Source organism: Pituophis catenifer, unplaced genomic scaffold, assembly GCF_029215685.1.
Source record: "Pituophis catenifer annectens isolate HBS135680 unplaced genomic scaffold, rPitCat1.0.hap2 SCAF_17, whole genome shotgun sequence".
NCBI classification, from domain to species: domain Eukaryota; kingdom Metazoa; phylum Chordata; class Lepidosauria; order Squamata; family Colubridae; genus Pituophis; species Pituophis catenifer.
Genome location: NW_027256897.1, coordinates 5,575,349 through 5,589,294, shown reverse-complemented (window position 1 = coordinate 5,589,294; position 13,946 = coordinate 5,575,349). Strand labels below are relative to the sequence as shown.

At 43.9% G+C, this 13,946-nt stretch overlaps 1 protein-coding gene across 4 annotated transcripts in view; it reads right to left on the bottom strand.

The window, feature by feature from the left end:
• CDK5RAP2 (CDK5 regulatory subunit associated protein 2) overlaps positions 1-13,946 on the bottom strand; it is a 113,945-nt gene that overhangs the window by 78,847 nt on the left and 21,152 nt on the right. For all 4 annotated transcript variants that reach the window (XM_070955624.1, XM_070955621.1, XM_070955622.1 and 1 more), the window contains exons 13-14: positions 1,673-1,843; positions 713-886 (exon numbers count right to left, since the gene is read on the bottom strand). In XM_070955624.1, coding sequence (XP_070811725.1) covers positions 713-886; positions 1,673-1,843 — 345 coding nt within the window. The remainder of the gene's footprint in view (positions 1-712; positions 887-1,672; positions 1,844-13,946) is intronic.

Here is a 13,946-nt window from a genome sequence, read left to right as displayed (position 1 = left end):
TTCTAACTTGTCAGGAAATTGCTCCTTAGTTCTAAGTTGCTTCTCTCCTTGATGAGTTTCCACCCATTGCTTCTTGTCCTGCCCTCAGGTGCTTTGGAGAATAGCTTGACTCCCTCTTCTTTGGGGCAGCCCCTGAGATATTGGAAGACTGCTATCATGTCTCCCCCAGTCCTTCTTTTCATGCAACTTACAAAAAACATTGGCGCAATCCTCAAATGTCTGCCATCGTCCCGCTGGGCTTAAGCTTTTTATTCAGGGGTGGGCTTCAGATCCTTTAGCAACGGGTTCGCTGCCCCGTTGCTGAGTGGGCGTGGCCATGGTGGGCGTGGCCTAGTTGGCCACCTGCACCACCCGGGGGGGGCTTTTTAGTTGGCTTTTGCCCCCCCCAAGCGGTGTTCTTTTTTTATATATATATATACAAAGTCAGCTTATTGCCCCCACAATCCAGGTCCTCATTTTACCTACCTCAAAAGGATGGAAGGCTGAGTCAACCTTGAGCCTGGTGAGATTTGAACTCGCAGTAATTGCAGGCAGCTGGTGCTACTTAACAGCACTTTAGTCTGCTGCGCCACCAAGGCTCTTCCTATTGATCATATTCTATTTGCGACTAACTCTGAAATAGCCTCTAAATACAACGTGGGGCACAGATTTCCCTTGGAACGTGTTTTTTTAAAATATATATATATATATATAATTGGGAGAGAAGGCCTACCTCTAATTCGTGCATCATTTTGGTCACCAGCTGCTCGGATTGGGCTGCGCATTTTTCTTCGATCAAGACTTCGTTCTGTCTCTCTAGCCTCTCTTTGTTTTTCTCCAGGTTTTGAAACTTCGTGGACCATTCCTGCAGCCTCAAATCTTTTTCTCTAATGACCCCATCAAGAGTCTGTGCAAAAGAAAAAAAAAAAAAGACACGAAACAAACAATGCATCGCTTGTTGTTAGCGGGCAGATCGCTAGGACGAAAGGCGTTTTCTTATGTCCGTCTTGTTTTTGAAAAGACCCAAAATCATTGATGTCAATCTTGGCGCGTCTTCACAGATCCAGCAAAGGAATCTTGTGAAATGGCACCACAGCTCTGCAATTTCTTTTAAAAGCCACAGGCCGCTCAAGAAAATCAGGAAGTCTGAGTTAACGAGGGAGGAAAATCAGAATAACAGAATAACAGAGGTGGAAGGGACCTTGGAGGTCTTCTAGTCCAACCCTCTAGCCCAGGGGTCGGCAACCTTAAACACTCAAAGAGCCATTTGGAATTGTTTCCTATAGAAGAAAAAAAAAACACCGGGAGCCACAAAACCTAGGTGGGCGTGGCCAACTCGATGTCACTCACTCCCACCCAGTCACATGACCACCTAGCCACGCCTACCCAGCCACAAAACTATTCTCTATGTATCTCTCCCTCTCCCTCTCTTTCCCTCTCTCACACCCCTCTACGTATCACTGTGTTTCTCTCTGTATCTCCCTCTGTGTATGTATCAGTGGTGGGTTCCTCCCGGTTCGGCCCGAATCTGCCGAGCCAGTAGCAGTGACGATATGACGTCACCGAACCGGTTCGGTGACGTCAATCTATTGCTGCCTCCTAATCCTCTTTGTTGCTCTTCTCTGCACTCTTTCTAGAGTCTCCACATCTTTAACAACATCAGGACTTTCCCTCCAGCAGATGTTCTCCTTACCTGGAGCAGCTCATCTTTCTGAGCAACGCCGTCCGTCAGGCGTGTGATGACCAACTCTTGGTTCTGCAACCTTTGATCCTCTTCGCTCAAGAGGACCTGGTAATGCAACTCCATCGCCTTTTCCTTCTCAGCCAACTCGTTTTGAGTTTTTTCCAACTGGTTTCGAAGGTCCTGGGCGGAGACAAAAAAAGGAGACAAGAAAGCGCACGGAGATTATTGGGAGAGATCGAGATACATGGCAGGGAGTCCTCGATTTACGGCCTGAATGTCCGTTGCGGTTATTTAAGTGAGCCGCGCCCAATTTTGCAGCCTGTTTTACCACGCTTCACGAAAGCTGCATGAGAATCGGAGGTACTCCCCTTCCCTCTTTTACCTCAGAGTCGAATACAGGTAGTTGCTCGACTTACAACGGTTCGTTTAGCGACCGTTCCAAGTTACAGCGGCACTGAAAAAAGAGACTTGGGACCGTTTTTCACACTTACCACTGTTGTATTTATTTATTTTATTCAATTTGTATACCGCCCTTCTCCTAGTGGACTCAGGGCGGTAGCAATCCTCACAATGAAAATTCAGGAGCTTGGCTGCAAAACTCGTATTTATGAGGGTCGGAGTGTCCAGGAGTCACTGTTCTGACCTAGGCTTCCCCAGCAACATGAAGCCGAGTCCTCGTCCCGATAAAGCCCTTTTATTTAATTTACAGTGAATTCCTCTCCAGCAAATTCTTTCCTCTCCCAGTCTTTCAAGATAGTTCACAATTACCGATCTTTATCAGGCTTGGAGAGTGGCCAGGCCGATATCTTTCACACTCTAACCGACAATACTTGGCAAGAATGCAGGAACAGATCTTCACCATAATGAACTAATTGTCTCCTGCAAACTCCACTCCCCTTTGCTCCTCTTTTATTCCCTCTGGGAGGGGCCATTCACCATCCACCTGTGGCTTTACTCCTGAGTCGACCCTTGTTCCTTAGCTGTTCCCTTCTCCTGGCAGCTCTGTGCATGCGCACACTGGGAACAGGATCCAGCTGTTCTTCTGCCTCACTGATGTCCGACTCCGAAGGCAGCTGACAACTATCAGACGGCCCTGTCCCTCTCTTTGCCTCAGACGCAGAGCCCTCGTTAGAACCTTTCACAGACTCCAGGACTGGCCCATGTTCCTCCCCAACGTCCTCACTGTCCAAATCTGCTGCCAGATCCGCTGGCGGGCCACAACAGTCACGTGATCCACTTTTGCGACCTCCCAAGCAAGCAAAGTCAACGGGGAAGCCGGATTCGCTTAACAACCATGCTGTTAATTTAACAAATGCATCGATTCACTTAACAACTGTGGCAAGAAAGATCGGAAGATGGGGCAAAATCCACTTAACAACCGTCTTGCTTAGCAACATAAATTTTGGCCTCGATTGGAGTCGTAATCCAAGGACTACCTGTATTTAAAAAAGTAACGCTCCCTTTCTTTTTAAATTTGAGAACGGGACAAATATGGTCCATCCATTTCCCAGCGTAGGCAATTTAAAGATCTTTAGGTTAAGATGAAACAGGTCACCAAAGAAATTATTATTATTTGTATAGGCTGGGGAAGTCTTGAATTTGAGAACTGGGCTGCGGCTAAATCTCCGTGTTTTTTTTTTTTATACATTCTGTATGTTTGAAACGTCCCTTTTCGTCCCCGTTCGGTTTGTAAATATTCTGTTTGGAGCTGCCTGATCTCATTTGAAAATCTATATTAGCTGCTGGCTGTCTGGGGATTTGATAATAGGTGTGAAATCTGGTAAGAGCCCTGAAATGTAACAAGCGCAGTAGGGAAAAATAAAAAATCAGCTTCCACATGTCGCTCACATATAGCCCTAGAGAATTGCAGTTCTGGGTCAAATCTGCAAAACTTCTCCTAGACTGAAAATATTTTTGCACATTAAGACAGGACAACAACAGGGTTTTATTTTTTTTAGATAAAACACCCAGTCAGATGCTCAGAAGTTATTCCAGTTTTAAAAAAAAAACAAAACAAAAAAAAACACCACAGATATGATTTTTAATACCGCCCTGAAAAAGAGATGTGAAAGAATTCGGTAGAAAAACAGAATTTATAAAGTGATCCTGTAGAAACCGAATGCATCGGTAATAAAAACCCATTCATTAAAAAATTTAATTTAATTTAATTTAATTAATCGTATTTCTATGCCGCCCAACTCCCAAGGGACTCTTGGGAGTGACTCAACGTTGTTCTCTCAAGCAAGTATGAAAACAGATGGGCAATTCCTTATTTTTTTTCTACGTGAGGGTTATATTATTGAAATTATAACGGAAGATAATACGGTGGACATTAAAGCATATCGGTTTAGATGTTATTGCATGCTTGTTAAATATTTATATGAAAATAAAAATTTGTGTAAAAGATAGGAGTGAATAATATGGAGTAAGGAAAATGGAATGTAATAATTATGAATATGTTTATCTCTATTGAAATGTATGATACCCTGTTTCCCCAAAAATAAGACATCCCCTGATAATAAGCCCAATCGGGCTTTTGAGCGCATGCGCTAAAATAAGCCTTCCCCCGAAAATAAAATTTTTTAATTGGGTGAATTTTATGGGTAAGGGGTTTTAAATTGGAGAAGCCTAAGATAATTTAATTTTGTTTTAATGTATTTTAATATTTGTATTGTGTGTTTTTAATTTTGGCTGTTCACCGCCCCGAGTCCTTCGGGAGAGGGGGCGGTATAAAAATTTAATAAATAAATAAATAAATAAATAAATAAGCCCTCCCTAAAAATATTTAAACGCAGAGCTGGAAATCAGGTAAGACAGCAAGAGGAGCCCCGTCTTGCTCCACGCACCCCAAAATAATAAGACCTCCCCGAAAATAAGGCCAAGCGCTTATTTCGGGGTTCAAAAAAATCTAAGACAGGGCCTTATTTTCAGGGAAGCACGGTAGATAGATAATTGATAAGATAGCAGATAGATAGATAGATAGATAGATAGATGAGAGAGAGAGATAGCAGATAGATAGCAGATAGATATATAGATAGACGGATAGATAGAGATAGATAACAGATAGATAGATAGATAGATAGATAGATAGATAGATAGATAGATAGATAGATAGATAGATAGATAGATGAGAGAGAGAGATAGCAGATAGATAGCAGATAGATATATAGATAGACGGATAGATAGAGATAGATAACAGATAGATAGATAGATTAGATAGATAGATAGATAGATAGATGAGAGAGAGAGATAGCAGATAGATAGCAGATAGATATATAGATAGACGGATAGATAGAGATAGATAACAGATAGATAGATAGATAGATAGATAGATAGATAGATAGATAGATAGATGAGAGAGAGAGATAGCAGATAGATAGCAGATAGATATATAGATAGACGGATAGATAGAGATAGATAACAGATAGATAGATAGATTAGATAGATAGATAGATAGATGAGAGAGAGAGATAGCAGATAGATAGCAGATAGATATATAGATAGAAGGATAGATAGAGATAGATAACAGATAGATAGATAGATAGATAGATAGATAGATAGATAGATGAGAGAGATAGCTGATAGATAGCAGATAGATATATAGATAGAAGGATAGATAGAGATAGATAACTGATAGATAGATAGATAGATAGATAGATAGATAGATAGATATAGATAGATAGATAGATAGATGAGAGAGAGAGATAGCAGATAGATAGCAGATATATAGATAGAAGGATAGATAGAGATAGATAGATAGACAGACAGACAGACAGATAGATTAGATAGATAGATACCCTGTTTCCCCCAAAATAAGGCATCCCCTGAAAATAAGCCCAATCCGGCTTTTGAGCGCATGGCAATAAGGCCAAGCACTTAATTCAGGGTTCAAAAAAATATAAGATATGTGCAACCCATCTCTGCGCCACTCCCTTTCTTAGCAATACCTTGCCCCTTAAAATTGCAACAGGGAAAAAAAATAATGAGGCTGTAACTCCTGGAGTAAAAAGCTTGGGATAGAAATTGTAAATAAGTCAAAACTGTACCAAGACGAACAAAACCTCTCATCAGCCTGCTCAGGTGGCCGAAGATATTGAACGCAAAAAAAATACCACGCGCAACTTGTGGAAGGGCATTTGCGTTGCTGCTACCCACAATTAAACCGCAGGTGGCATTAATATCCCAAGCCGCTCGCTGCACCTAAGCAAGGATGGAGCCCGCCATCCTTAGCGTCGTTCTATTTTAGAGATCATTTAATTTCCCAGCCGGTAACTTTTCGCTTCTTATTCCTTCCCCTCTTCCGAATGAGACGTAAAGGAGCCAAATAAAATAAAATAAAATAAAACGGGGAACGGTTCATTGTCTTGAGTTTTATGGACTGGCAACCCAGCGGAGCAGCTGTCTCTCGCCTGCCGTTAAGTAAGACGGGAAGGCGGCGCGGCTCGCTCACAAAAAGCTTTGCGTGGCAGCCCTCAAAGAGACTGCCGTTAAGAAAACACTGGGGCGCACTTTTCGCTCCCGCTTGCCTGCCGGAGGAGCAAAGATTGCACACTGCAATGTATTTAATAACATCAGTGTGTGTGTGTGTGTATTTTGCACACTTCGTCAAACAAGCGGGGAGCTTGAATTCTGAAAATACAATTAGACCACAACAGAGCCTAAATTTTCGGTGGCTAAATGAGAGGTCGAGCCGATTCCGCCCCATTTTTACGACCTTTCTCGCCACGGTTGTTAAGCGAATCGGGGTTCCCCCTTGACCTTGCTGGTCGGAAGGTCGCAGAAAGAGGATCCCGTGACCCGGGGACACTGCGGCCGTCATAAATACGAGTCGACGACCCAAGCGTCTGAATTTTGACCACGTGACCCTAAAGACGCTGCGACGGTCGTAAGTGCAGAAAAACTGTCATAAGTCGCTTTTTTTTTTCAGGGCCGTCGCAACTTTGAGCGGTCACTAAATGAACTGAGTCGAGGACTACCTGTACAGCAGAAAAAAAAACAAACAAGACAACTAGGTGGCCCAGTGGCTAAGACACTGAGCTTGTCGATCAGAAAGGTCAGCAGTTCGGCGGTTCAAATCCCTAGTACAGGTCTCCTCTGTGAGCAGGGGGTTGGACTAGATGACCTCCAAGGTCCCTTTTGACTCTGTTACTGTTAAAATACTGGATTTGAGTCTACGACAACTCACCGCAGCAACTCACCGTGGGACAGTTCAACTTAACTGTTCCTTTCAGTTACTTTTATTATTGGTGACCATGTTTTTATCTAAATTATTCGATAAATTTTTGCTTTATTTTAGTGTTATTTATTATTATTATTTATTAAATTTATATGCCACCCCTCTCCGGAGACTCAGGACGTTATTGGCCACGGTTCCATCAAAATTGGGAGGCTGAAACATGCGATGAACGGTTGCAGGAACTGGGCATGGCTGGTCTAGTGAAGAGAAGGACCAGGGGGGACAGGAGAGCAGTCTTCCAATATTTGAGGGGCTGCCACAGAGAGGAAGGGGGTCAAGCTATTTTCCAAAGCACCCGAAGGCCAGACAAGGAACAATGGATGGAAACTGACCAAGGAGAGATTCAACCTGGAAATAAGGAGAAATTTTCTGACAGTGAGAACAATCAACCCATGGAACAGAAGTTGCCTTCGGAAGTGGTGGGAGCTTCATCCCTGGAAGCTTTCAAGAAGTGACTGGAATACCATTTGTCAGAAATGGTGTAGGGTCTCCTGCTTGGGTGGTGGTGGGGGGTTGGACTAGATGACCTATAAGTTCCCTTCCAGCTCTATTCTGATTGATTGATTCAACCAAGAAATAAGGAGAAATTTCCTGACAGTGAGAGCAATCAACCCATGGAAGAGAATTTGCCTTCAGAACTTGTGGGACCTTCATCCCTGGAGGCTTTGAAGAAGAGATTGGACTGCCATCTTTCAGAAATGGTGTAGGGTCTCCTGCTTGGGCGGTGGTGGGGGGTTGGACTAGATGACCTACAAGGTCCCTTCCACCTCTGTTAATCTATTAAAATATATTTAACTCTGGTATTTCTTGAATTGTCCCACGGTGAGGTTTTCACGGCCAGTTGTCCCATTCCGACTTCGATTTGATCGTTTTAAGATAGGGATTAAAAAAACCCTGAATTTTGGGTCGGAAAACGTTAGAAAACAACTTGATTGGGGTCGGTCAAGTTTAAGCAGTAAAACTCAAGTGGTAATGGATCCCACTTGATTTAATGAAAGATATGCAAAGCTTTAAACCGGCAAGCTGAACTGTGATCGACAATGGGAAATTTATCTCTTACATCAGTAATAATCAGGATTTTATTACTATTTCCCCCCCTATGAAGCAAAGTTGGTCTACTTCCAGTTATGTTAGGGAGATAGATAAATAACGTGGCGAAGAGAGTTGTAGAATAGGATCGGAATCTGGAATCTGGTCCCAGGACTTGATCCCACAAAGGATATATAATTCTTGGTCAAACCAGCCTATCACCCATTCAGAAATAAATGGATAGAGCAGGGGTCTGCAACCTTAAACACTCAAAGAGCCATTTGGACCTGTTTCCCACAGAAAAGAAAACACCGGGAGCCACAAAAACCCTTCCCGTGCCTGACTATTTGCAAAACTAGCCAATGTAGTTGAATTCAACGTTCTGTTTTCTTCTGAAACTTTTCTTTTCTTGGATTTATCCATGGTTGGCCTACCGGGGGTTGAAAAGCTCAATAAATCGTGTGCCAGCGGGTGTCGCACACTGGCTGTTGTGACGGATATTTTGAGCCGCAGCAGAGGGGTGAAAGAGCCACATGCGGCTCCAGAGCCCCAGGTTGCTGACCCCTGGGATAGAGCAACGAAAACTGTTGGCGATGTGAGTGTGAAGATGCTACATATTTTCATATATGATGGACATGTAAAAAAATTAAGGCTTTTTGGATTAAAATATGGTGGATTATTCAAAATATTTTAAGGGAAAAAAATTAAATTTACATCACAGTTTTTTTTTGTTGGGAATAGTCACGGATTGTACTGTAGTAGAGACTAAGTTGGTTTTGAATTTAATAACAGCTGCCAGGTTACTGGTGGCACAGTACTGGAAGAAGGAAGATCCACCTACCATTGAGGAATGGACATTAAAAGTTGTGCATCTGGCTGAGATGGCAAAAATTTCATCATATCTTAAAGATCATTCAAATGAAAGATACATATCACAATGGAGAAGATGGACTGACTATATGCAAAAAAAGTACCCGAACAAGAAGATTCATATAGCTTATGAATGAAATATTTTTAAGTAGTTTATGTTTATAGTTTTTGAGCTATAAGGAGTTAAAGACCTAGGGAGAATATGAATGCAATAATTTGTTAGCATACTTTAGCTTTATGTTTGTGAATGCTATACCCTGTGCCTGTTCTGGGAAGTCTAGGGAGAGGGGTGGGGGGGGAAGGGGGGAGGGGGAAAGGGGGGGGAAATGTTTGTATTTCTTATAAAACTTTTCAATAAAAAAAAAAAGAAAACTGTATTCAGAAAACAGTAGTATTTTTGGATCAGCGGGCAATCGGCAAGCTTCCATCCTTATTCCTATATCCGAGATATAATTAAATTTCTGTGCGCGCACACAAACACAGGTGCACCTGGCTATAAACGCATGGAGCTCATCTGCCACCGGTAGCTTTTCATCCCTACTGGGTGAATTACACAGCTGTCCTTTCCAGCTCAAAATATCCTAAATATCAATATTAGAGAACTGATGTAGCTCAGGGCTGAGCTGCGGAGTCCTCGGTGCTCTCTGAGCTGGGTTGTTTGCCCAAGCGAAATCCGAAAACGCTGGGGAATTCTTCGCAGCTCGGCACACATCAGCCATCAATGGACACATAGAGATAAACCACGTTTACAAAGCATTCAACAGAGACAAGGAAGAGGCTAAGAAGGAAACAAAAAGACCGGAACGCAAGTCCTTTTCAAGCAAGGGACACCCAGATAAGAAGGGATTAACAGCGGACAAACAATCAAGCAGAAAACAATACCCTAATAAAGGAATTTACCAAGGAGGAAATGCACCGTGTACCAACACTGACAGGGCAAGCTACTGTACGTAGAGGGAGGAAACCCCACACTCACTAGCACTGATGATGTTACTTAGTCAGGTAAAGAAACGTCTGCAAGCAAACAACCAAATTCTAAGAGCACCAAGGACCCCACAGTTCTCCTTCTCCTCCTCCTCCTCCTCCTCCTCCTCCTCCTCCTCCTCACCAAGGACCCCACAGTTCACTTTCTCTTCTACCACCAATGATATTATCCAGTTTGGCAACGAAATTTCTGCAAGAAAAGAACCAAGCTCAGAGAGCACCAAGGACCCCACACTCCTCTTCCTCCTCCTCCTTGCAAACCCCATTCCCTTCTAGCACTGATAACGTTACATAGTTGGGTCATGAAACATTTGCAAGAAAACCACCAAGCTCAGAGAACACCAAAGACCACTTATCTATTCCTCCTCCTCCTCCCCTCTTCCTCTCCTTCCCCTCCTCTTCCTTTTTCTTTTCTATCCTCCTCTTCCTCTTCCTCCTTCCCCTCTTTTTTCTTTTCTATCCTCCTCCTTCCTCTTTCTCTTCCTCTCCTTCCCCTCTTCCTTTTTCTTCTTTTCTATCCTCCTCCCTTTCCTCCTCCTCCTCTTCCTCTCCTTCCCCTCTTCCTTTTTCTTTTCTGTCCTCCTCCCTCTCCTCCTCCTCCTCTTCCTCTCCTTCACCTCCTCTTCCTTTTTCTTTTCTATCCTTCTCCTCCTCCCTTTTCCTCCCTCTTCCTCTCCTTCCCCTCTTCCTTTTTCTTCTTTTCTATCCTCTTCCTTCCTCTCCCTCTCCTTCCCCTCTTCCTTTTTCTTTTTTTCTATCCTCCTCCTCCTTCCTCTCCCTCCTTCCCCTCTTCCTTTTTCTTCTTTTCTATCCTCCTCCTTCCTCTCCCTCTTTCCCCTCTTCCTTTTTTTTCTTTTCTATCCTCCTCCTCCTCCTTCCTTTCCCTCTCCTTCCCCTCTTCCTTTTTCTTCTTTTCTATCCTCCTCCCTCTCCTCCTCCTCCTCTCCTTCCCCTCTTCCTTTTTCTTTTCTATCCTCCTCCTTCCTCTTTCTCTTCATCTCCTTCCCCTCTTCCTTTTTCTTCTTTTCTGTCCTCCTCCTCCCTCTCCTTCTCCTCCTCCTCTTCCTCTTCCTCTCCTTCCCCTTTTCCTTTTTCTTCTTTTCTATCCTTCTCCTCCTCCTCCTCCTTTTCCTCCTCCTCCTCGCAAACCTCACTCTCTTCTACCACCAATGATGTTACCTAGTCAGGTAATGAAACTTCCGCAAGAAAAAAACAAATCTCAGAGAGCATCAAAGACTCCAGATATCCCAAATGCCTTGGTCGAGCATATTCCATCCTTGAAATATGCACCAAGACTGCAACTTCCATCATCCCCATTCAGTCCTGGCAACCCGAGGGAGAGGGAATGATGGAAGAAGCAGCTCCCTCCCCCAATTTGCAAACCAAGATGGTAACGAAACCTCTGCAAGCGTCGGAACATCACTGCAGATGTTCAATGAATAACCTGGTTGTTAAGTGAATTTGGCTTCCCAAAAGGTCGCAAAAGGGGAATCCCGTGACTCGGGGACCCCGCAACCGTCATAAATACGAGTCAGGGGCCAGGCATCCAAATGTAAATCACGCGACCACGGGGGACGCTGCGACGGTCACCAATGCGCAAAGTGCAAACTGGCCCCGGGTCATTTTTTTCAGCGCCTTTGTAACTTTGAACCGTCTCTAAGTGAGCTCTTGTAAGTCGAGGACTACCTGTATTGGTAAAAGATTCGTTTCAGGCGCCGAAAATCCCTGTTTGCCCATATTTGCAGAACCGTGTCAAGGTTTTTGCAGGCTCACCCAAGCGGGAAGAAAAACAAAAGACAAAAAAAGGGGAACAGTGGGAAACAGCACCGCATCGGTAATTCTGTCGTATATAAGCAGATCACACACACACACACACACACAAAAAAAGAGGGTGAAAATGTTGTGGCCATTTGTGGCGAGAGACACCCCTCTGCTGGCTTGAAGCAAGATGACAGCAGCCAAATCTACGATCACCCTTCACGTAGGAATAACTAATCCGGCAGAAAATGAGCTGACTGAAGGCGGAGTTAAACGCGTCATCAGTTTGGAATCATTGCGTAGCCACAAGAGACCCAAGTTCCAGCTCCCCGACAGTTTTTGCCTTTTTTTGTGTTCTAGACCCATCTTTTTTTTATATAAAGTTTTTTTTTTTTTTGGTTTCTCATCAACACATTTACATGTACAGTCGTTTCCATCATTTTTCATTCATCTTTTCTTTTAACTTTCATTTTTCATTTTTACTTTTTCGGGGCTGCTCTTTTACCCTTTACCTTTACTCCAACCTTTCTTCTTCTCCTCCCCTTCTCTTCCTTCCTGTTTCTCCTCCTCCTTCCTTCGTTCTTCCTCTCCTTCCCTTTCCTCCTTCCCCTTCTCTTCCCCCACTCCTCTCTTCTTCCCTCCTTCTAACCTTCTCCTCTACTCCTCTTCTCCTCCCTTTTCTTCCTCTCCTTTTCCCTTTCTTCTTTCTCCTCTCCTCTCCTCTCCTCCCTTCTTCCCCCCTTCTAACTTTCTCCTCTACTCCTCTTTCCCCTTCCTTTTCTTCCTCTCCTTTTCCCTTTCTTCTCCTCCTCCCCTTCTCTTCCTTCCTCTTTCTTCTATTTCCTTTGTTCTTCCTCTCCTTCTTTCCTACTTCCCCTTCTCTTCCCCCACTCCTCTCTTCTTCCCCACTTCTAGCCTTCTCCTCTGCTCCTCTTTCCCCTCCCTTTTCTTCCTCTCCTTTTCCCTTTCTTCTTTCTCCTCTTCTCTCCTCTCTTCTCCCTTCCTCTCTCTCTACTCCTCCCCCTCTCCTGTTGTTTCCCTTTTCAGTTCAATCCAAAGTGGTATTCAAGCAGCCCCGATTTCCTAATTATCTTTATTCTCATTTCAATTTCTTATTCCATTATTATTTATTTTTATTTCATCATTTGCGTACATTTTTATAATATCCCATCTGAAGCTCTTGGATTAGCTCAATCTAAGCCCTTTAAAGGAGGCTGGTCATCTTTCCAACAACTCAAACCATGATGTACATATCGTTTGTTTCAAAAAAAAAACAATGTAGGTAAGTAGGGGGGGATAAATAAACAGGTATTTTTTTTAAAAGCTGCAAAGAGCTAACGGAGAGAAATCTTGGAGGTTTCTAACACTCTTACTTAAAAGCATGTTGGGCCAAGATTTCCCCATTACAGGTAGTCCTCGACATACGACAACAAATAGAGGCCAAGATTTCCGTTGCTAAGGGAGACATCTGTTAAGTGAGTTTCGCCCCTCCCAATAGTGTCTCCTTAAGCCTCAATCCCCAGGTGAGCCTGTGAAGGGGGACGGGGCGTTCTCCTCCCAAGTCATTGGGTCAGCCTGTGCTGTTCTCGCCTCCTCTCCACTCTCCGTGCTCGGAGATCAGGAGAGGGTGGTCCTTGCTCGTTGTCTGAGTTCCGTGGCTCCTCCTCTCCACTGCCTGCCTTCTCTTCCCACCCCACCGCTCTCTTAGTCGTCCTGCCTCCATTCTTCCCTGCTGAAAAGCCGTCCCAGGTCCCAGGGATTCCTCGTTCTGCTCCTCCCCGCATTCCTCCAGAGCCAACGAAGCCGCACCCTCGACCTCCATCAGCCCCAGCTCTGGCTCATCCACCTCCATGGACTCAGATTCCGACGAGGCCATGACAGATCTTTCTTAATGCCAGCCCTTGGCCCCCAGAAGCTTTAGCGTTTCTGTCTAAACCCCAAATTTTATTATTTATTTATTTATTTATTATTCAAATTTCTATACCGCCCTTCTCCTTTCGGACTCAGGGCGGTGAACAGCCAAAATAAAACATTTATACATAAAGTACGATTAAAAATAGATTTAAAATAATTAAATTTGTCCCATAGTTTAAAATTTATCAATTTAAAATCCATATCAAAATTTAAAATCAACCATAAAATCATAAAATCAAGAGAGACCGGCTAACTGAAAGAGATGAGTTTTTAGGGCCCGACGAAAAGTCCGGAGGTCTGAGATCACTCGTATCTCTGGGGGTAGATTGTTCCAAAGGATAGGTGCCACCACAGAGAAGGCTCTCCTCCTGGGGGTCGCCAGCCAGCATTGTCTAGCCAACGGCACCCTGAGGAGGCCCTCTCTGTGGGAGCGAACTGGCCGGTGGGAGGCTATTGGTGGCAGAAGGCGGTCCCGTAAGTACCCTGGCCCTA